This window comes from Cimex lectularius, unplaced genomic scaffold, assembly GCF_000648675.2.
Source record: "Cimex lectularius strain Harlan isolate CLEC.00 unplaced genomic scaffold, Clec_2.1 scaffold365, whole genome shotgun sequence".
Lineage (NCBI taxonomy): Eukaryota > Metazoa > Arthropoda > Insecta > Hemiptera > Cimicidae > Cimex > Cimex lectularius.
In genome coordinates, this window is record NW_019392896.1 from 32,331 (window position 1) to 56,473 (window position 24,143).

Here is a 24,143-nt window from a genome sequence, read left to right on the forward strand (position 1 = left end):
TTACTGTACCAGGTTTCAACCTTTATTTAAATCATCTTCAGGGCTGGGATTTACAAACATTCTTTGAATTATACAAATACAAGTAAGATGTGAAAAAGGTTTTTTTTTTTTTTTTTTTTTTGCCTTGTGATCTATGCATATTAACCATGGTGACGAATTCTTGTGTGTACATATTGTGGGGGGGGGTTATAAAAAGGGCCAGAGGCGACGGTGGGAATCGAACCCACGACCGTGGCGTCTATGAAAATGGGTATTAAAAATACGAGATCCATGGTGATGTTTTTATTTATTTTAATTAAAGTAAAAGACCTTAGATAAAATATAATAATTATGATCAATTATGACTGCTAAATATATATGGATTTATTATAGTTTATTTTTTACATTTAGGGCCATTGGCCCATCTTAAGTAGCCCAAGTTGGCTAATTCCTGCTTAGCACCCCACAAATACAGACATTCCTTCCAACAAACTTAAGGCGTTTCAGTCAAGCTGGGGTTTGATTGCTACGAAGATTATACTACGCGACTTCTCCTCTGGTCATTCACTTGAATTTTTTTTTTACTTAATTTATTTTCATCTACAATTGTACATGTATTATATACAAGCAGGATGGATTGCAATTTATGACTGTGACATTACAAGTGTTCTAGCATTAACTATAGCTATCCTTTGGTAGCTGCTCTGGAGTCTGGATACTCTAGATTAATAAAATGATATTAATCATTTAAGAGGTCATTTATTCATATTCTTTTCAGTCGCTTATTTGTAGGTAATTGAGTAATCATATTTGTGTTAGTGTGATTTTGTAATTTACTATGAACACCGGTAATATGTTTTGATGGATGAAAAACAGTTGGCATGTGGAGATCTCTGTTAAGTGTGTTATTGTTTAAGGGGCACAAATAATTAGTCGTAAACTTTTTCATTGAAAACTTTGTAATCTTGAATAAAAAATAAATATGATAAATAATTTACTTAAAAAGAACAGATACAACTGGTTGCCTTTTTTATAAGATGAATATACTAGAGGACAAATTTAATACACCACTAAATTTATTTAGTTTAAAATTAAATCCATTATCTTTCTACAATAGTAACAGGTAATTAGGAGCAATCGTAGTCAAAATAAACACTAAATCATCCTTTGTTCACTTTCGTACTGATTAATCCCATTTGCACAAAAAGTAGCATTATGCCCTTCCATTCTGCTAGGCTTAAAAATTGCTTGGGACCTTGGAAAAAGACAGGGAAAAGATATGTAGCCAATGCAGTAACATCATTGAAAGATAAAAAAGAGAGATACACTGAAGAGAAGGGAATGGATCAAAAATTAACATGATCCCAGCAATGGCAAGATGGTATGAGAGCAAGAAAAATGTGATTAGTCTCAGCCTGAAGAGGCTTCAAGGCCTAGCTTGAAACATAAATAACTGTGATAAGTTTAGTGTAAAAACATTGTTGAAAAGTGCAAAAAAGTAATAATTCCAATAATGACACAATAAAAATATAAAATATGTATTAAAATTTATTCTAATTGAGTTCTTGAAAGAGTAAGTGGTGTAATACCACTAAGAACAATCCTGAATGAAGGTCTAAATGCAGATGATTGGAGAGTTCCAAATTGGAAGGGAGATATTTTAAAATTGATATAGGGCCTTCAATGAAAATCCCAATATTTGTGAGAGGAAATTAAGGCATGCATGCAAAATTGTCCCCCATTGGCTGGTTAACTTAATTAATTCTTGAAAGTTAAGCAATAAATAATTTCCTTAAAGAAGCACTGTTTTCCACTGAAGATTTACGCAGTAGTTTTGAGAGTGATTGAATTAATATGGTTCATTTTCTTTATAGGAACGAACAATTTTGATGTATTCTTTAACATTGATAGAGTTGTATCTTGTAACAAAGTTGATACATGATAACTGCCAACCCCTTAGAAAAACTATGACAAGGAAACAAATGCATATAAACTCAACTATCAAAGAGACAGAATCAATAATTGTGTAGAACTTTAATCACTAATAATATGATGATAATGAATGATTTTCCAATGAGTAAAAAAAATTGTTAAATAAAAAAAATTAATTAAGTAATAATAATTTATCTACACGATTAAATAATTTTGCAATTAATTAACCCAATTTTTTCAAATAAGATTATTATTTTTAATTGAAAATTGTTGAAATGGAATTTTTGATAAACAGTATTAATTTTACCTTATTCACTTATTTATATATGTACGTTTGTACCATATAAAATTATAAGGAATAATGATTTTGGAATGATTGAGTACTATTTTTTATAGTTCTTAAATTATAATTTGTAAGAAAAAACAACTAAAGGAAGTTATAATTTGATAAACTATTTTCATAACTATTTGACTATTTTCATTTATACATATTACACAACAGTACCAATTTGTATCTCAGATATGAAATGTTTATTGAAGAGACTTAAAAATCCGATTGTAAAATGAAAATATAAACATTATATAAATATATAAATCATGTTTGTCAAGTGTGGAATATGCGAATATGCAAAAGAAACAAGAAAAATACAAGACCATTATATAAGATTTATTTACTTTAATTTTCCTAAAACGTATAAATGTCCTTTGGCCTAGTATTTTCCTGTGGTTAAAAGGAACCCTATTTTTTCCCCAATGTGGTTGGTACTATCCTTTGGCAACACCGACTAAAGCAGGTCTTACAACACGATCATGTAGTTTGTAGCCAATTTTTGAAACAACAACAACAGTCCCAGGTGCTTTTCCTGCAACTTCCTGCAAAACAATTCATTAAAATTAATGTGTGGTGGTTAGTAGTGACCGTTAATCAATAATTCACAAATCGTGAGATGCGGTCTGGTGTGATGTAGGTTTCAGAAAAACATTTTCTTTATCGTGATAACGTTTCGATCTTCTACACAGAAGACAAATACTTTGAGCCCTGAAGATGATCTCAATAAAGATCGAAACATTGGCATGATAAAGAAAATGATTTCTGAATAATTAAAATTAATAATGAGTCATTGTTTTGAATTTTGTAATCACATTGAGACAATTGATTTTTTGAGAATCAGAGTATATCAAAAATATTTATTTATTTATATACAGAAGAAATTGTTTATAGCGACACAATAAATATAAACAATTTATTTTTTATTATTTTTTTAATTAAAGAAAACATGTATACCTGCTGAAATAATGCTTCATGGAGATTCGGATCAAATTTTTCATCGATTGGATTAACAGGGGAAAGGCCATGCCTTTTGAAAACCTGAAAATTGTAAAAAATTATAAAACCCCAGATAAAGCAAAAAAAAATTATATTTATAAAAACCTTCATTAATTCAGCTTCTGTCATTGTAAGTCCAACATACAAATTTTTTAAATGGGGATTTGTATCTTTAATTTCTTCTTTTGGAACACATTCAGTAGCTTTGCTCAGAACATCAGACACCTGGAGAAACACATTTATTTTACAAAATGGTAGAACCACAAATAAATAATAGTTTAATTCCACCTCTAAAAGATCTTTACAGAAGCTTTGTATTCCATACATCTTTGCTTCTTCTATTTGCTTCATCAGTCTCTTTCTCATATTTTCATTTTCAGCCAGTGCTCTTTTATATTTGTCCTAAAACAGTGATCAATGTGAGCACAAACTTTTAACCAATAGATATAGTTTCTAAGTGAGCAAATTATGTATTTCCACTTAATACTTGTTTATGTAGTCTTTTTTTTAATTATAGAACATTTACAACAGACTAACATACTTTCTTTACTTAATGTGTTAATAATGTTTGACCTATCCGTTAAAGCATGTTAATTACATGCAAAAGAAATGACTAATTTTGTTGAAACAAAGAATTTTAGTAACAAAAATTAAAATCAAGTTTACAACAAAAGATGATTCAATTAACATTAGAAACATTATTACTATAACTTAATTACTAATTGCACTAATACATAATGTTGATACCATTTTTCTTTTACATTACATCAAACCAAAATGCGGAAATTTAATGCTAAATGGGGAAAATGGTAACAGTGTGAAAAAGAGGGAGTGGAATTAATCAAATTCAATTTTTTGTCATGGGCAAAATTTATTTACCAACTTTAACTTCATAAAAAAGCACAAAAAGAAAGAATAATGAAATGAAACACATAAAAAAAAAGACAAGAAACACGGTGAACAACCAAAGATGAAAATTGGACAAAATATCAACACTAAAAACAGGCAAAAGAAAAAAAGGGGACAACATTACAGAAGTTGTAAAACATAGATTAGATTTGATTATATAGAAGCTGACCTCTTTACGACCTGTACAACGCGACTAGTATTTGTCTATTCTGCATCCTCATTTTTTTAATCGGTTTTAGGACTCCATTTTTTAATCCTCATTGTGCTCAAGGCTTTTTACCAGACTCCAAAGCTTTTTCAAGGGCTCCCGTTTGTATCCTTAAGGCCCTGGCTTTTCCTCTCCTAGAATTAGGAAACAGCCTACATAGGCCTTCGCACCAGCAGATTAAAACTATTATTCTAGTCCAAGCACGTCCTAGATTTAGTAGTTCTGTGATGATCCTTTTCACATGCCTCTGTCACAGGTTACATTCCCATTGAGCGGAGGACTAATTATTGATCCACTGTGTAATGTATCCATGTTTTTGGCAGTTTGGTAAGCCACAAAAGGGATCAGGGCCTCACTGAACTTTCTTTAGCCAATTTATCGACCTCTTTGTTGCCCCTCTGCCTGTGTGCCCTGGTACCCAGACCAGGATAATTTGGTTATTTTTCCCAATGTCTGACAGGGCTCTAATGCAGACCCGAATGACTGGACAGGCAGCAATTGCCTTCAGTGCCGCCTGAGTAGATGAATATTCTTTTGTTAACAATCCCCTTTTTATCTCCCTGGGATAGTGTTCAATAACCGCAGTGTCCACTCGAAAGATGGTGACATACTGTCTAGGGCTTATGTGAATTCTAGTCCTTCAATAACCGCAGTTTCCACTTGAAAGATGGTGACATACTGTCTAGGGCTTATATGAATTCTAGTCCTTGGTTTATTTCGATAAATGCCAGCTCAACATATTCGGTTTTGGAGCTGTAAACCAGAATGGTTGGCATTAACTGGGATCCCTTTCTCCCAGTCTGCTCTATAAAGTATTTTGGTTAGATTTTTTTTTTTAAACAATTTAGGGAACATGGCATCAGTAGGCATCCCCAAAGTTCTGTCTAGCTGAAGCTCCCCTCGAAGCTTTGGTTGCTCCTTCTTATGTGAGTAGGCTATTAGAGCCTAGCCTTACATTAGCTAATGAATTTTGGCCCTGGCCTCTCCCTGGATAAAGATGTGTAGTGATGACACTCAAGAATACCAGGCCAGCAGGAGGTTGATTACATTCCCCCAGTGATGCCCAGGCACAAAATGAAAGAATAATGAAACAAAACACAAACAAAAGAGACAATAAACTCACAAACCAAAGCAGAAAATTGGACAAAATATCAACACTAAAAACAGGCAAAAGAAAAAAAGGGACAACATTACATAGTTGTAAAACATAACTTTAACCAAATAAAAACACACAGTTGCCTCATCCCCTCTTATCTTCCTGGTACGGGATGGGACGTAATTACCTGGTATGGGTTGTAATTTTTTTATTTTTTTTACGAGGGTTCGCAACAGCAGAGGTCATATAAACCCTCAGGGTGCCGGTGTTTTTTGAAAAAGCCCATTTGTAAGTACGTCGGGTTCGAATGCAGGGCTGCTGGATTCGAATCCGGGACCTTTATCTTACGGTGATGAGCGCCATGTCAACGCCTAAACCGTTGCGGCCACCGACGCCCTCAGGGTTGTAATTTTAAACCATTAAATAAATTTAGTACAGGGTATCGATACATGCTAGGTAGGCCTGCAGACAAAATGTTAAAATTATTATCTTTTTCTATGCAGCAAGAAAATTGACCTTTAGTCGCACTGTCTACAACTGTGTCGTAGATACATAGCTATAAAGTATTAAAAATATAGAACATACACTAAGTTCATCTTTTTGTTTTGTCATGTCTTCTAAAAGTTTGTTCAGTTCTTCAACTTGCGGGTCGGCCTTAGCTTCTTTCTCTTCTGGTTCGGCAGAGGACGTCTGTTCATCTTTTATTTTGCTATCTGAGACGGAATTGCTGCTATATTGTCTAGCTGTTGCGGTCGCCGCATACTTTTTGCCCTGAACCCTGAAAAAATAAGCGTTAAAGAATGTACAGTAGTGAAAACGACTTTTCTCACCCACCGACGCAGATTAATGCCGGCGATATTCTGAGTTTCTAAAGCAACCCGACAAAGCTTGAAACACCTCGGGAAAAGAGACATTTGTGAAATTCAAAACTAACTTTTCTTATTTTTCCTAAGTTATGATGTAATCCCGGACCGAATTACGGACAATCACACATTCGTATTATCACTAACGAGGGAGGTTATAGTTACACGCGACTTCCAACTCCTTTAACGAACGAATATTACTAGAATCAAAGTTCACCTAAAGATTTCAATGATATGTTATTTTAATTTATGCTTTATTAAATTTTAACACCTATTACGATAATATAAACTACAATTATTCTCAGTTTCCGTAGCGCTGCGTTTAAATTGTCAAGTGGCACTCGCTGAAAAGTTGGGGAAAATTGATTACCATTTTCTATTTTAATTCTAAATTATGTTATTAACGTGTTTATCATGGCTTTATTTCGATTTTAGCTATTAAAATTACAGTCGGGTTTATTTTGATTTGAATGGAAGAAAATTTTTGTGGAAACACCTTTAGAGTAGTATCACTTTTGTTTAGTTTTGTAGATAGCGGCAGGCTGCGCCTCCTTTTTTTTCTGTATTAATATATTATCTGTATGTACAAGTCTCCAAATAAATAAGTTAAAAAAGAAAAGAAAAAGTGATTGCTTTGGCGATTTCATCACTTGTTTCTAATTTTTTCCCGTACTTAATGGGTGTGGTCTTTAATCTTTAGTAGATTTGTTACCGACAAATTCCATAAGCGTTAGTAGCCTTTAGCTTGGGTCTATGAGTCAGTGACTCTTTCCTTATCTGTTCTTTGTCTTCTTATCCTGTTGACGTTTTCTTAATAAGCTTATAGGAAAACTAGAGAGAAAACGGTATGGTGTGGCAGTATGCTTCATCTTGCATTATATTTTATTCCTGACAAATATTTCGTGCCCTTTTCTCCGGGCAGGTGAAAGGATTCTAAAAGCATATTCATACATTTTCCAGATCAGATTTTCATGATGGCTGATCATTTTGGTACCATTACGGTGAAATGGGATCCCAAAAACCTAGAGATACGTACGATGTCGGTAGAAAAAACATTGGAGCCTTTAGTATTACAGGTAATATTCAACTATATAAACCATGTACTTTAACCCATCGTCCAACGACTATATTTCTTTAAATTACTATTTTTTAAAAATATATTTTATAATTTTTCTTATTTTATGTAAGGTTTTGGTTGAGGTGTAAAAGTGTCACGAGCGGGATTCGAACTCATGACCTCCGGCTCAATACACCATTGCTCTAACCACTTGAGCTATGGTGACAGGTAAAGCAGTGGCGTACTGTGCCGAAGGTCGAGTTCGAATTCCGCTCGTGACACTAACTTTTTCATCTCAACCGAGACCTTACATAAAAAGAATAATTAATTGAAATAATTAACATGGTCAATTAGACCACCATAAATTGATTAATATTGTATTATAATAATTTAAAAACACAAATCAATAGTTTGGTTTAATGTGAAAATGTGACACATTCCAACACCAATTTAACTGTTTTAAGAATATAAGCCGTCAATAGAGTTGTATAATTGAAGGAGGCAGTTGGTTTAAGTTTAATGTTGTTTCAGGTAACTACACTTGTAAATACCAAAGGACCTAGCAAGAAAAAGAAGGGTAGGTCTAAAAGAGCTCATGTTCTTGTTGCTGCAGTTGAGAAAGCGACTGAAAATTTCATTGAAAAAGGAGAAATGATAGCTTACGAAAATCCTGACATTAAACAAGAAATGCTTTCTGCTGTCGAGGAAGTCCGCAAAACAGGTGTGGTCTTTTTAGAGTCGGATTAATATTTCAAAAATAATATTCACACTATCGCAGGAGAGGCCATGAGTGCTGCTGCTAGAGAATTTGCTGATGACCCTTGTTCTTCTCTAAAGAGAGGGAATATGGTACGTGCTGCCAGGAACCTTCTTTCAGCAGTGACTAGACTTCTTATACTTGCTGACATGGTGGATGTGCATCTTCTGTTGAAATCTCTCCGTGTCGTGAGTTTCATTTTAAATACAACTTTACATGCAAAGTATTTTGGTAAATTAAAAAAAAAATTGTAGGTAGAAGATGACTTGGAAAAGTTAAAAAATGTGTCAAGCCAAAGTGAATTATTAGAAAACATAAAAGAATTTGGTCGCAATGCAACTGAATTAATGTCTCAAGCCGCAAAAAGACAACTAGAACTGAAAGACACTCAGCTCAGAGATGATTTGGCCGCTGCCAGAGCTGTACTAAAAAAACACTCCACAATGCTTTTGACTGCCTCAAAGGTTTTATTTTATTTATTTTTAATAAGGTTTAATTAAACACTTTTAATTATCCTCAAAGTGCTATATAATAAAAATAATTTCCCTTTTGTTTTAAATTTTTACCCCTTGTCTTGTTTTATACATTTTCTTATTAATACAGAGATTTTTATCTTTAAAAAGTAAATAAACAGGACTGAAAAGGGGTGGCAGGTGCCTCCAAAATATGTTTCACATTCAAATACATAAAAGAGTAATATGGCTGTCTTATTCCAAAAGTAATCTTTTTAAAATAAAAACAAATTAATAAAATTTTACTTTTTGTTACCAATAGCTCTTATTTTATGTTAATTCCATACTATCTTCATCATTTTTTTTACAAATCATCCCTAACTGATAGATTTTTATATAATAGTTTTTTCCTCCCCCTTTCTTAAAATAATTTATTTTTTTACTAGGTTTATGTTAGACATCCAGAACTTGCTGCTGCCAAAGCAAACAGGGACTATGTGTTCAAGCAGGTTTGTGAAGCAGTGAATACAATTAGTGATGTAGCTCAAGGAAAGGGTCCTACGACTACAACCAACCCCTACGAAGGTCCAGGCGAACTTGCTGCAGCCCTCGATGACTTTGATGTTAGTTGTATTTTATTTATTTCTGACAATACAATTATCATTTTCTAAAGCTAAATGATTTGTTTGAGGATAGGAGAGAATGGTTATGGAGCCACTAGCGTATAGTGAAGTCAGGACAAGACCATCTCTTGAAGAAAGGCTTGAAAGTATCATCAGTGGTGCTGCATTAATGGCCGATTCTTCCTGCACTCGAGATGAAAGAAGAGAAAGAATTGTTGCGGAATGTAATGCTGTTAGACAGGCTTTACAGGACCTTTTATCTGAGTATATGGCTAATGTGAGTTACCTTTTCTCTCAAATTGTTTAAATATTATATAATCGTTAAGTATAAATATATTTAATTAGATTGTCTTATATTTAGATTTTACTAGGAATTAACACATTGACTACATGTCAACATTCAATCATTTCATGGTGCAAGCATTGACAGTATGCCAACTTGGTCATTGCAATTTTATTGTTGTTTTATTGTGTGGAGAAAACGTAATAAAATCGACACATTAGCTGAAAAAGATTTAAAAGTAAATTAAAAAATCACATACCCAATAATATCTCAAATCAGAGTTCGTGGTCCACTTGACCAATTAATACATGACAATTAATTAAGGTTTTTAGTTGAGTTGAAAAAAAGTTAATGGCACGAGAGGGATTCGAATCCACGACCTTCGGCTAGATACGCCGCTGCTCTACCAGCTATTGTGACCTCGATCCACTCGGACATCAACTCCCCATCTCAAACCCCAGCGTATCTAGCCGAAGGTTGTGGGTTCAAAACCCTCTCGTGCCATTAACTTTTTTCATCTCAACTAAAAACCTTAATTAATTGTCAAGTATAATTGAAGTTGGTTGATAACAGAATAACTCGATTGTGATTTTAAATCGGTGTTTATTTTAAAGTAAGATTGGGAATGCAGGGGGGAGTTTTTTTCCCCAATTCTCTTCAACCTTTAAATATTACAGAACATGATGACAAGGTACCATACTACAATGTATAGATCATCTAGACCAGATTTTCTGTGCTGTGAAAAACAAAAACGTTCAGTAAAAACCTCAAAAAAAGGCAAAATTATGCATTAAATGACTTAAAAGTTGTATGTAACATGTGTCACAATCTGTTCTCGATTCAATAAGAGGGCCCAACTCTGAATCCTTTTTGTGAGAAACAGATCCCCAGAGGTCTTGATCGAACCTGAATACATTTAAAATAAATGCAAATGTGACACATGTAAAATATGCAATAATCCAAGTTTTTGTTTAATTTATGATATTAATGGTGGAGAACCGTCGTAAAATAAAACGTATTAAACATGTTAGAATTAAGTGTAATTTGAAAATCCTTATTTTTTGCTTAAAATGCAGAGGTTATATCAACCTTCGGGGTACCGGTGTTTTTGAAAAAAATCCCATTTGTAAGTATGTCGGGTTCAAATGCAGGGCCGCTGGATTCGAACCCGGGACCTTTACTTTACATTGATGAGCATCGTGTCAATGCCTAAACTGTTGCGGCCACCGACGCCCCCCTTTAATCTATTTCTTTTTCATTAATTCAATAATTGAATTGTTTTAAGAGAATATAGCCTTTATTTATTTCATAATGGAGTCATATTTTGCCCTTAAAATTTTTCCCTTGTCATTCTCAATTTTTTATATGCTCTCGAAAAGATTCAATCTGTGAATTTAATGTGAAAAGTTTTGATTGGTTAGGTATGTGCGGTTTATTAATCATTAAATTGGATGTAACTGTTTATAAAATAAGAATATTTTTTACTTTTGTAGTCGATTTAGTGACATTTTAACTTAAAGGCCATTGCACACTCACTATTGGCCGACAGTTCTAGTTCGGCTGTTACTGTACGCTGTTAGGTTGGTTGGTGGTGCGCGAATGTACAATACAATCGGCTGATTTTATGCATGTTTTTCAAGTCAAAGCTACAGTAGAAACATTTGTCCATTGGTTCAATAAAAGATCATTTATATATTATAAATGTCAGAACCCTTTGAGCTAAAGAGAGGCCGCATTGTCCTGTTATCCCAGGAAATATAAAAAGAGGGACGTAGACTCAGTAAAACTGTGATACTTTTGATAATTGACGCTTGTGCCAAAGAGGGTGCGTATCATTTTCTTATAAACTGAGGCAATATAGTACCGATCTGGTGTTCAGCAATAGTTTTTGGAAGAGGGAAACAAACTTATTGGAAACAAAGCAATATACGTAGTTAAAATATTCTAAGAAAAATGCACAAATATCCCTAGGCTTTCGCTCTCGTCAAATCAAAAAGTTCTTCAAACTAAACCCCTCATTTTAAAAAATATTCAAATGCACCTGACTAATACATAATTGAGAGATTTATTTTTAATAGATTGTGTTTTTTTTTAATTTTTTTTTATTTATTTATTTATTTATTTATTTTTTTGTCGATCTAGTACATATGAATTTTGAAAGGACATAGAACCGAAAATTTCCAATCAGACAAAAAATCATACTTAAATAAATAATAAGTTTGATAATTTCAAATTAATTAATGATAATAATTCAAATTAATAAAGAGGAATTATGCTTTTTTTTTTTTTTTTTTTTTTTTTTTTTTTTTTTTTTTTTTTTTTTTTTCTGCCACTGATTATTTCAAAAGAATTGTATTGTGTCGGTTTGTTTACGTTAATAAAATAAAATAATTAGGGCTTAAATAACCGGACGGGTTGATAGCCGTTAAAAAAAGTCAAATAATTAATGATAAAAATAAGTTAATTTTTCATTTAAAAAACACTTCAGTAAGACGGCTTAAAAAATAAATGAAAATTAAAAAAAAAAAAGGACAACGAAGAAAGTAAAATAGTAATACAAATTTCAAATTTGGACATTCTTCACATACGCAAATACAAAAAAAAAGTATATATACCACCTTCCCAACAAGCCATAAATCTGAATAATCATTTATCCATTTTCTGGTTGATGGAGAGAGAAAAAACTTGCGCCCATTTTCATCTTACCATTGGTAGTAATATTATTTGCAATTTAAGTTAATACATGCATTTTCGTGAATTCTTTCTTTAAAAAATAAATTCAACAAAATTGGATCAGTTAGGTAATTTTAAGCAATAAAAACCGAAAGACAGTTCAAAATGTGCAAATGGATAGATAAATGGTTTAGAAGAGTGAAACACAATCAAACACAGAAACATGTCTATATGAAAATTGTGTATTCCAAGAAAATGGAAGTACACATGTCTAAATGTAAATTAATTAAGTGTGTAACTTTTTCTTAACAATTAGTATTAATCTATTTTGATCTATTATTTTGGGAATTTAATCAGGCTTATCAATGAACATTGTATTGTACAAATGTATGTTTAAACAGAAAGTGTTATTTTTATTTATTTATTTTATTGTTTTTGGTAGCAACTGCAAATGCAGAGAGCTGGGAAAAGGGTAGGAATCTGTCTTTCTTTTGGATTTATTTGAAACATATATGCACTGTTTTATTTTACTATTAACTGTAATTATTGGTTTGATATTAATTGTGAATGCATTTAGTTTCTAGATTCAATGATATAATATACCATTTATTTAACTTTGTGGGTGTGTCTGGTTTAATATTATCTTATTATTAATTCAATTATCTAAGTAAATAATATATACATATGCGTATAATATATATACATTGTAAATACCTACATTGAAATCTCGATAATAAGTAATTATAATCTATATTTAAAAAAATCTGTATAAATATCTACATCTATTTTAACAGGTTTGGTTCTTTAGCTAACCTAATTTGTAGAACCTCAAAGCCAGATTCACCAATGTTAAAATATTTAAGAACCTTTGTAAACCCCTAAATAAGTTTTGTTTTGACCTTCGTTTAATCACATTAAAGTAGATTTGGTAAATGTTTTTCCAAATTACAAATGTTGGTCAGGCATGGATTCAGATGCATGGAAAAATTGATTTCACAGTCCTTTGTTTTCTTCCTGTGATCCATTCACTTTTGCTTCCTCTAAATGTGTTTCACTTTCCAATGTTATTGCCAGTGCATGACCAGATCGTTAGAAGATCGAATGTATACATACATTAAAAAATTACTTTGAACTAGGTTTATTTTTTGCATTAAAACATATTGAATATTTTTTTGTTTGCATTCACCTAGGCATTTTAGATGCCTGGTATAATATTAGAGTAGTATAGATTGTACAATTTATTTATTAATGATTTAGATGAGTGTGAAAGAGCAGAGTGAGGGTCTTGGGCGGGCTATTGACCACATGTGCCGTAAGACTAGAGACCTAAGAAGGCAGCTTCGCAAAGCAGTAGTTGATCACGTATCAGACAGGTATTAATATTGTAAATAATATCAATTTTACCAATTGAACACTTAAGCAAAAGTGGCATTTTATATTTTAATGAGGCTAAAAATTATATAATTAAAAGGACACAAATTATTCATCGTGGAAAAGGTGATTATAACATAAAGTTTTTAAGACAATGAACATCATTTGTATTGCATTCCCATGATGGAAAGAGAAGTTTAATCAAAATTAAAAGATTTAACATATCAGATCTGTGTTAAGTATGTAAGAATTGAACTCACCAAAAAGCATGCCTAAATGTGAACTCTGGTTGGCAACTCGGTTACAGAATCAGCCTCTCAGTTCATCGCTAAATTGCTATATATATAAAAAAAAATTTAATTATCTATTTCATACTTAATAATCCAGTAAAGAAAAGGTGAAGGAGGCACACCATTTGCATTCTAATCAGACTTAACTTTTTTTGTTCTCTTATATTAATATAGTTTTACTATTGTAATTAATTTTACAGTTTTAAAAATCAATTAAATAAAACATTAAAAAGGTATAATGAATAATGTGATAAAATGATTATAGCTCAGTGCTGGCATGACTCATTTCAAAAAATAACAAGCATATTAATACGCCTTCCAATTATGGTCAAAAAACATTCATAAAAACTGTGTTTAATAATTAATAATGATTTTATGTTAATAACTGTTTTAAACTTTTTTTATTGTTTTAGCTTTCTAGAAACAAGTGTTCCCCTTCTTGTTCTTATAGAGTCTGCCAGAGCAGGCAATGAAAAAGAAGTTGAGGAGTATGCGCTTGTTTTTACAGAGCATGCGAACAAACTTGTTGAGGTGAGTGATAGTGTTACATCCATGTAAACAACAGCTTTTTATTTCAATTTATGGTTTTTAGGTAGCTAACCTTGCCTGCAGTATGTCTGGAAATGAAGATGGCGTCAAGATGGTTCGTTATGCTGCAGCACAGATTGATGCGCTGTGCCCTCAAGTAATCAATGCTGCTCGCATCCTTGCAGCAAGGCCCAGGTCAAAAGTGGCTCTTGAAAACATGGATGTTTTTAGAGATGCTTGGGAAAATCAAGTCCGTGTGTTAACAGAGGCTGTTGATGACATAACAACAATTGATGATTTTCTAGCAGTTTCTGGTATGCTTTATACTTATTTTTGTAAATATAATAATTTAATTTATGCACTTATTCCCCCACAGAAAATCATATATTGGAAGACGTAAATAAATGTGTTCTTGCATTACAAGAAGGCGATGGTGATTCTTTAGACAGAACTGCTGGTGCTATACGAGGAAGAAGTGCAAGGGTTGCAAACGTTGTTACTGCTGAAATGGACAATTATGAACCTGGAATTTACACTGAAAGGGTTTTAGAGGCTATTAAAGTATTAAGGGATCAAGGTCTGTATTTTTTTGTTTCTTAAATTTCATTTAAAAATCAATTAATCTATGTTACTAGTTAAGAAATATATTATTTTTATTTATAAAAGTATAATTGGAAAAGAAAACAAAATATTACTTTTTTTTTACAAAATAACAAAATAATACTTGTAATGGCATGAACTAGTCGTCTGCCAGTTAAGAAATATATTATGGGAAATGATTTCCCAATTTGTTGAAATTGGGCATTCGTTGGAAGCCAAACTTTTGCATTAAGTAATTATTCAGAAATCGTGAGATGTGGTCTGCTGTGATGTAGGTTTCAGGATAATTTGGCCGAACCATTACCAACTTTTTTTTCCCTTCGTCGGCTCTTTTCACCTCAAAGAAGTATACTGTGCCCTTTAATAGCTATTGTATCCCCCGTTCTCTGCCTAAAGCACATCGGTGAGTCCTATTTCATCAAGAAACTTGATTAATAGGCCCGGTTTTAGTGGTTGAAGCTCTTCTATGGTCACATTATACATCCCAAAACATTTCCTCCTGCGGGCTAATGTAGCTCCGCAGTTTGTTAGTAAATGTGTTGGTGTCTCTTCTGCCTCCTTGCAGAATCTACATGTGCCATCTTGGATTGTTCCAATTTTCTTTAGGTGTCCATTTAATCTACAGTGTCCTGTTAGGAATCCTGTTAGGATTTGCAGTCGGTTCCTGCTTCCTTTGACACATTCTGTGATTTCTTTCTTGCCAAAATTGGTTAGAAGATTCTTGGATTGTCTATGTCCAATGAGTGAATTCCATTGTTCCTTCATTTTCTTTTTGTCCTTCTGCCTGAGAGATATTTGTTAATAGTGTGGATTCCTATGCCACAGGTTCGGGTCCTATCAACGGTGTGACAGCCCCTTTCCTTGCAAGGGTGTCCGCTTTCTCATTGCCTTCTACTCCCATGTATCCTGGGACCCAGCAGAGGCTGACTTTATTCTGCATACCTAGTGTGTTTAATTTGTTTTTGCAGTTCAGCACCATCCTTGAACTAATGATGCTTGAGCTTAGTGCTTTGATGGCTGCTTGACTATCTGACATGATAGCTATATTTTTGTTTTTGTATCCTTTACTTAGATTGAATTGGATACATCTTTCAATTGCGTGAATCTCAGCTTAGAAGATACTGGTGTGTTTTCCCATGGGTTCTGAGTATTTGGTTCCGGGTCCAAATACTCCTGCCCCCGTACCTTCTTGTGTTCTAGATTCATCTATGTACCAGAGGATGGTGCCATTTTTAAAGGAGTTATTTCCCTTTCTTTCCCATTCCTTTTTGTATGTCCGATGTATTCGGAATTTTTGGTTAAATTCAAACATCCTGTTCATGTCGTCTGTTGGAGCCATGAGTGTTGGATGGTCTTTCCATAGTTTGTTTCTGTCTCTCCATTTCAGTTTTATTCCTGTTGGAGGTTCCTCTCTGATAAAGTTGATTATGGTTTTCTGTGCTGTCCTTTCTTCCATGTGATGTAGGGGGATTAGTCCTAATATCTTTTCCATGCTAATTGTAGGACATGTTCTCATTGCTCCCGTTATGCAGATGCATGCAAGTCTCTGTATTTTTGTGAGTTCTTTCCTTTTGGTTATTTGTTCTGCTTTATCAGCTCAGGCTATAGCTCCGTATGTAAGTAAAGGTCTTACTATTATGGTGTACATCTATAACAGGGTTTCTGGCCTGCATCCCCAGTTTCTTCCTGCTATTCTTCTGCACACCATCAAAGCTCGTGTCGCCTTTGTGATGATGGAGCTGATGTGTTTCTTAAATGTTAGTGTTTTATCTAGTGTGATGCCCAGATATTTGACTTCATTTTTGATTTCTATCACAGTGTTATTGAGTGTTATTTCTCTCATGTGATCTAGTTTCCTTTTCCATGTAAAAGTGACTATAGTTGTTTTGTTTGGTTTAATCCCTAAGCCTGCGCTTTTACACCATTCTTCTGTGATTTTCAGTCCCTCTTGGATTATATTGCAGAGGGTTTCCTCGAATTTTCCCCTGGCTGTCAGAACTATGTCATCTGCATATCCCTGACATTTTATTCCTGAGCGGTCCAGGGTTTCGAGCAGTTCATTAACTGTTAGGCTCCATAGAAGAGGTGATAATATCCCTCCTTGAGGACATCCTTTTGTTGTTCTAACTTCTATAGTGTTTATTCCTACATTTGCTTCAGCTATTTTGGTTCTTAGCAGTTCTCCAATCCATCTAGATGTGGTTTGGTCTATGTGTTTTTTCCCCAGGGTGGCTTCCATTGATGCATGAGATACATTGTCGAAAGCTCCCTCAATATCGAGGAACGCGCAGATTGCTATTTCCTTTGTTTCCAGTGTTTCCTTTAGGTCACTGGTTAGTTGGTACAGTGCAGTTTCTGTTGATCTTCCTGCTCTGTATGCATGCTGACAGTAATGGAGAGGCTTGTTTACCAGTGCTGTCGTTCTTATATAGTTGTCTATCAGCTTTAGCTGACGCCTTATACAAAAATGTCTTTTCTATACCGACTTCCTTCCCCACCCCTTCAAAATTCAACATATATAAACATAAAACAGCAATATCTCATTGGCACTCTCAACACGACACAAAAGAATGGCGCAATTACACAGAAGACAAACACTTTGAGTGAGTAGAAATACTTTGATTAAATATAAAAAATATATTTTGCATTGTATAAATTCATTTTTTTCCACATCCTACATGTATTTGTAAAATTTAAACAATGTTTATTAATCCGAGGCCCTGAAGATGATCTCAATAAAGATCGAAACGTTGGCACGATAAAGAAAATGTTTTTCTGAAACCTACATTACACCAGATCGCATCTCTGATTTCTGAATAATTATCGATTAACGGTCACTAATCACCACACATTTTTGCATTAAGATATTGGAGCCTTGTGTGTTAAATAAACAAGCAGTTTATTTTTCATTTTGTTTCCTTGTTATTTTATATACGAATTCTTTTTTTATATACGAAAAATTTATTTTAGTAGGCTTTTGTGTTAAAGTTTTAAATAAAATGTCAGTTTTCCCATCACAAAGGCATATAAACTAAAAACACATTTTTGCACTTTATTTTTTAAATGTGTAACAAAATGGAAGTTAAATCTTTCATTCCATGGTAATGTAAGAACTTATTTGTTTTTTCTGATTTTACAAGATTAAAAATAAAATCTGAGTTAATGTGTTTCTCATTTATTACGTTTTATATGTTCCGTTTATATCTTGTTTCTAAAACTAATCAATTAGAGATTTTGTTGTATCAACCTACAATGCTTGTAATTAGATTGTGTTCATCAACAATCTATATAGAAACAAAAAACACTGTTTTAGTTATTGTGTTAATATTATCATTTGTTTGTAGTGATGCCAAATTTTGCTCAAAGGGTTGAAGCAGCAGTGGATGCACTTTCATCAAATCCGCCGAAAGATGTTGATGAGAATGAATTCATTGATGCCTCGAGGTTAGTCTATGATGGTGTGAGGGAAATCCGCCGAGCTGTGCTTATGAATAGGGTAAGAAAATATATTCCTAATTGTGTATCATTTCATCTCAAATTTAAAACGGATCGCATAAAAATTTAGTGATTTAAAATATAAATGTTTTACAATGCTAACAAAAGACGGATGAAGAACTTGATCCAGAAGAAGTCGAGATCGATGAGCAATATGCATTCGAGACTCGCAGCAAATGTAAGATTTAGAATGTTGCATGTTCAGTAGATCATTTAGTTTTGCACTTTTACAGACTTCGGAAGAGTTAGATACAGATACCGAATTCGAACCTTATGAAGATTTGATGATTGATAACAGGCCTAAGCAAAGTAAGACAACCAAATTTTTTGTTTTATGGATTTTTATTACATTTTATTTTTATTTCTTTACTCGTTTGTACATATAAATAAAAAACTTACTTGTACATATAAATAAAAAACTTACTGATGATATAACACCACAACAGGTAAACTTTGAAGTTTGTAAAAAGAAAATATAATTTTTGAAACAGAAAATATTTAATCCTTTTTTTTAAAGATAGTTCCTACTCACAGTAAGTACTTGCTGTGAGTAGGAACTATCTTCTTTAAAAAAAAAAAAAAAAAAGGATTGAACACAGCACTCACTCCATCATTCTCCATTTCTATGAAAATATTTAATGTGATGAAATAATAATTGTCATCGATAACAAAATTAGCTTTACCATCATATTATAACGTCATAGTGAAGCTAGTTTTTTTAATTTATTTTTTATATTTATTATTTTAAGTAAATGTGGTGTTTGAAACATTTAAATTTTTATTGCAATTGGTGGAGGTATATTTAATATAACACAGATTAGAGAAAAATAATTTTTTTTATTTCTTCGTTTTTGTTGTCCTTGTTTTATTTTCATTGATGGTTTAAGTGTTCTTATTTCTAGATCTTTTTTAAAGGTTTTCAATAAAATTTCCAATATGCAGCTTGTCAGCATCCTGCACCATTTTCAAATACATGAATTTTAATTTCTTTAGTGCTATAAAAAAAAAATTTAAAGGCCTAGAAATAAGAAAAAACCTCTATGAAAAGGAATTGTATATTACAACTAAAATAGTTTTTACTTGTTGCCAAATAATTGAGCAATAACGTTAAATATTTTTATAAATATCTATAATTTTAGTTTCTGGGCTGGGCTATTGTTTTACTTACAATTCACTAAATTTGAAAAATATTTTGTTAATTTATTTCAGGGAACTCAAGATTAACATATTTTAATTTCTGTACCTATAGATGCATGCTTTATATCATCTTAAAGTTATGGTTTAGTGAACAATAGATGTGATAATTGACTAATTATTATTTTATTATTTATGTGTTTTATGTTCTAAAAAGTGTTACTATTTTTTTATAGCAAGCGTCCAAACTGTCGATCATGGTGTGGATGAATATCCTGACATCAGTGGAATAACAACCGCCAGGGTATCAATATACGTTTAAAGTCAGAAAATGAGAAGAATCTGTAAATATTTCTTATTTTAGGAAGCAATGCGAAAGATGACTGAAGAAGACAAACAGAAGATAGCTCAGCAGGTCGAGTATTTCCGCACTGAGAAACTTAAATTTGATCGAGAAGTGGCTAAGTGGGATGATACAGGGAATGACATCATTGTACTCGCTAAGCACATGTGCATGATTATGATGGAAATGACAGATTTTACAAGAGGACGTGGGCCTCTGAAAACAACAATGGATGTCATTAACGCAGCCAAGAAGATTTCTGAAGCTGGTACCAAACTCGACAAGCTGACAAGGCAAATTGCAGATCAATGTCCAGAGTCTTCGACCAAAAAGGATTTGTTGGCATATCTCCAGAGAATAGCACTCTACTGCCACCAACTTAACATTACGTCTAAGGTCAAAGCTGATGTCCAAAACATAAGTGGGGAATTAATTGTTTCGGGAGTAAGTTTAAATGTTGATTAGCAAAATATAATTTTATTGATATATTTTTGTTACAATTTAGTTGGACAGTGCAACATCCTTAATTCAAGCAGCTAAAAATTTAATGAATGCAGTTGTTCTCACTGTTAAATCCTCTTATGTGGCAAGTACCAAATATCCACGACAAGGAACCGTAACAGTAAGTAGCTAAAATATATTTTTTACATAATAAAACACCATTTGTGTGGGTTCATTAATTTTATTTAATTTTTAATAAATGAAAAACCCATAATAGTTAATAAAATTTATTAACGTTTTATCAATTAATATTAGTAGTAATCATTTTGTGAGATTGCTCCATATAGTCTATGGGGTGATGAATCTGTAATTTGATTGTTACTGAAGATGGCGAAATGCCAAAACACATCTGACAGACCAAACTAGTGAGGATAGGTGAAAATGATCAATAATGACAAATTCCAGTAATAATTTTGTTATAATATAAAACTAATATAGGTAGAAATATAAGAAGAAACAGTATTACAGAACTGTGTGGTAATTAGTGACCGTTAGTTGATGATTTAGTCGGAGATCGTGAGATGCGGTCTGGTGTAACGAAGGTTTAGAAAAACATTTTCTTTGTTGTGCTAAAGTTTCGATACTGATATCATCTGCAGGGTGTGGCATTTATAAACATTGTTCAAATATAAAAATGTTTATAAATCCCAGGCCCTGAAGACGATCTCAATAAAGATGATCAGTATAATAAATTTAAAATTAAATTGTCAAATAATCATTAACTAACAGTCACTAAACACTTCATAAAATAAATTCAGTATTTCAAAATGCTTTGGATTTCACTCAATTTTCATTCCATTATCTGTTCATATTAATACATACATGCAAACCTGATAAATTTAATCTCTTTTAAACTACTTTAACCGTAGAATCTCAATGATCAATTGATTGGGAATATGCATTAACAATTTAACAGATTTATTGAAACTCAAATTATGTGGGTTTATTGTCTTATTGATTTCAAATTGACAGTATAATAAATTTAAAATTTAATTGTCATCTTAATAAATTACATACTTATTGGATAGGAAATAGCTGAGGCAGGTATCTTAAACCGAGATTCTGGATCTTTTTATTTTCCTGTTACTGATTCTACTTCAATTCTCTGCAACATTGCCTTGGTAAAGAGAGAAGCTTGTTTTAAACTTTGGTTTATGGCCTTGCAATGAATTATGCTTCATTGCAGTTGGTGTTACATTTTTTTAACAAAGGCTTTTGAATTTTAAAATTACGTACATATTGTGTTTGAACTAATTTGTTTTGTGATTTGCAAAAAGATGTACAAGACTGAGTATGTGTGAAGAGTAAGTATTACTATTCAAAATAAATTTTGAGTTAACAAGGAACAGAACAAAATGCTCAGTTTGATGGATGGGCATATGTCTTTTAATAAAATAAATAAATCTTATCCTTTACATACAAAATGTAGCCTTGGAAATACTGTGCTATCTCCTATTCCCAAAACCTATTTATGACTTTTAAACTTGTGTCTAAGTAGAATTTTTTCTCTTTAAAACTAATGTATACTTAAATATGTTATGTACCACATATTAACCAAGAAGTTTGAGCATGTATACTGACCACATTGTCGTTAAACACTTCGGTTAGATTGTCTTTAATTTGCGTCCTGCACTATATTGTTACAGTCACCGATTGTGGTGTGGAAAATGAAAGCACCAGAAAAGAAGCCACTTGTGCGACCTGAGAAGCCTGAGGAAGTAAAAGCCAAGGTGAGAAAAGGGTCACAGAAAAAGGTCCAGAACCCCATCAAGGCACTGAGTGAATTCCAGAGTCCTGCTGAATCTGTTTAATGTAATGAAATAGTGAATTGTTGTACTCAAGATGTACTGTTTCAGTTTTTTTTTTTAACATAAACAAATATGTTTACACTCCCACTGCTTTTGCTTTGTCGTTATCCTAATTTTAAAAATTGATTCTTTCAGTGGTACAAGATCTTTGATTCATTGTAATCTTTTATACCACCAACATTTCTTATGTACTTTATTGTTGTAAATTTTACAGTGGTATTGTTTACTTTTAAATTTCAAGACACAAAATATGAATTGGCAACTTGTAAAAGAATAATTTCTGATTTCCAAAATTAATGCAAGTGCAAAACAAGTTACCAGACGTATTTAAATGACATAATCGACTAATGTATCTTCTTTTAATATACATGAAAAATCCACAAATAATTATAAAATACATTAGTATGCAAATGGGTTAATATTTCGCCAATTAGGACTCCTGTTTATTGCATGTATGCATCTTCGTTTTCCACGATGAAAATGGCAACATACAAATTGATTTGTTTACAAGGCAGGACATATTGAAAGAGATTTGAATGCATCTATTTTTTCACAATTATTTACTACTTTATTTCAAAAATTTATTTTATTTTATATAGTAAATTAGGTTTGCATTGAACTTATAGTCAGTTTGTATTTATTTCTTAATGCATACTATATTTATATTTATATTTAAAAGAACATTTATAAATTTGTTAACATTTATTTCAAGCAATTGTATTGAACTAGAATAGATAAAATTTTGTTGAGTTGACATTGTTTTAATATCACCTCAGATTGTATCTTTGATGCTTTCTTAAAATTTATTTTTAAAAAAAATTCATTCGGGTGTCAGCTGGTGTACATACAGTATTAATCAATTAGGTATTATATTCTTAATCACTATTTTCAGGGCATTTAAAGTACCAGACATGAATAGTATTACATTTAAATTAATGAATTGTATCTAATATGGTAGATATTCTAGATTTAATAAATCTCAATAGAAACACTTTTTCCTTTTCTTTTTAAACTGCGCCTTATCCTTTAGTAAAGTTATTAGCTTAACAACATGTGGTTTTGAAGAAAGAACTTTATTTGCATAAGAAAATACAACATAATAATAAATAAAAAGTTCTTAATAAATCATTCAGAAATTGAAAAAAAGGACCTCTCTTGTGGAGGAGTTGCACTGTGAACAATAATCAACCAAATCATCTCTAAATGGTAAGAAAATAAGGTAGATCAGGTCGCGCCTAATTGCCGCTTGAAGTACCACTACGTATGACAAGGGGACAACGTTAGATTATTATTATTTATTACATTTTTCACAGCACGGATTTGTAAAGGTACTCCTGAATATTTTGATTTAAAAATATTTCCAAAAGGTCAAATAAAAAAATAGTCTTTACTGTTAATTTCACTAATTTCGTGGTCCGCTTGACCAATTAATACATTACAATTAATTAAGGTTTTTAGTTGGGATGAAAAAAAGTTAATGGCACGAGCGGGATTCGAACCCACGGTCTTCGGCTAGATACGCCGCTGCTCTACCACTTGAGCTATTGTGACCTCGATCCACTCGGACATCAACTTCTTAAAATTCAAAAGGTGGGGTTGAGATAAGAAGTTGATGTCCAAGTGGATCGAGGTCACGATAGCTCAAGTGGTAGAGCAGCGGCGTATCTAGCCGAAGATCGTGGGTTCGAATCCCGCTCGTGCCATTAACTTTTTTTCATCTCAACTAAAAACCTTAATTAATTGTAATTTACTGTTAATGTTGACAAAGTGATAATAAAGGCCTGTGACATAACTTCAATTCCAATAATACACCCTACAAGCTCAAAAGTGGGTTTTCTGGAAGAGGTGTGTTCTGAACTACGTCTATATAAGTAGTGCGTGGTTGGAGACCAACAGCTTTAACAAATATGTAAA

General features: G+C 32.4%; 2 protein-coding genes across 11 annotated transcripts; one reads left to right on the forward strand and one right to left on the reverse strand.

Annotated features, from left to right (window-relative positions):
• Positions 1–2,557: 2,557 nt before the first annotated feature.
• On the reverse strand, positions 2,558–6,551 carry LOC106673463 (grpE protein homolog 1, mitochondrial). The gene is made up of 6 exons (XM_014405606.2): positions 6,286–6,551; positions 6,037–6,229; positions 3,527–3,640; positions 3,344–3,463; positions 3,197–3,280; positions 2,558–2,784 (listed from the first exon to the last, which is right to left on the reverse strand). The coding sequence occupies exons 1-6, from the start codon at positions 6,363–6,365 to the stop codon at positions 2,677–2,679; spliced, it is 699 nt and encodes a 232-aa protein (XP_014261092.1). The 5' UTR covers positions 6,366–6,551; the 3' UTR covers positions 2,558–2,676.
• Positions 6,552–7,033: 482 nt separating this feature from the next.
• LOC106673459 (catenin alpha) lies at positions 7,034–22,619 on the forward strand. Of its 10 annotated transcripts, none has more exons than XM_014405600.2 (20): positions 7,036–7,159; positions 7,275–7,390; positions 7,903–8,092; positions 8,150–8,316; positions 8,383–8,592; positions 9,027–9,203; positions 9,277–9,480; positions 12,602–12,631; positions 13,417–13,532; positions 14,234–14,351; positions 14,413–14,662; positions 14,725–14,925; positions 18,293–18,444; positions 18,677–18,752; positions 19,814–19,881; positions 19,942–20,364; positions 20,426–20,542; positions 21,450–21,542; positions 21,699–21,725; positions 22,068–22,155. In XM_014405600.2, the coding sequence occupies exons 2-19, from the start codon at positions 7,286–7,288 to the stop codon at positions 21,720–21,722; spliced, it is 2,721 nt and encodes a 906-aa protein (XP_014261086.1). In that variant the 5' UTR covers positions 7,036–7,159; positions 7,275–7,285; the 3' UTR covers positions 21,723–21,725; positions 22,068–22,155. The 10 variants fall into 10 exon arrangements, with proteins under 10 accessions (XP_014261079.1, XP_014261083.1, XP_014261086.1 ...); XM_014405599.2 differs by having other exon boundaries at positions 22,062–22,146; XM_014405593.2 differs by lacking the exons at positions 18,677–18,752; positions 21,699–21,725 and adding an exon at positions 18,552–18,621 and having other exon boundaries at positions 7,034–7,159; positions 22,068–22,619.
• Positions 22,620–24,143: the final 1,524 nt, after the last annotated feature.

Bases quoted from the DNA above. Each gene is read 5' to 3' on its own strand.
- LOC106673463 (XM_014405606.2), bottom strand. From the start codon at position 6,365: ATGTCTCTTTTCCCGAGGTGTTTCAAGCTTTGTCGGGTTGCTTTAGAA. The intron at 6,230-6,285 runs GTGGGTGAGAAA...TTATTTTTTCAG, and splicing joins GCCGGCATTAATCTGCGTCG to GGTTCAGGGCAAAAAGTATG. The intron at 3,281-3,343 runs GTTTTTATAAAT...TACAATTTTCAG, and splicing joins CAGAAGCTGAATTAATGAAG to GTTTTCAAAAGGCATGGCCT.
- LOC106673459 (XM_014405592.2), top strand. From the start codon at position 7,286: ATGATGGCTGATCATTTTGGTACCATTACGGTGAAATGGGATCCCAAA. The intron at 9,204-9,276 runs GTTAGTTGTATT...GTTTGAGGATAG, and splicing joins CAGCCCTCGATGACTTTGAT to GAGAGAATGGTTATGGAGCC. The intron at 12,632-13,416 runs GTAGGAATCTGT...TTAATGATTTAG, and splicing joins TGCAGAGAGCTGGGAAAAGG to ATGAGTGTGAAAGAGCAGAG.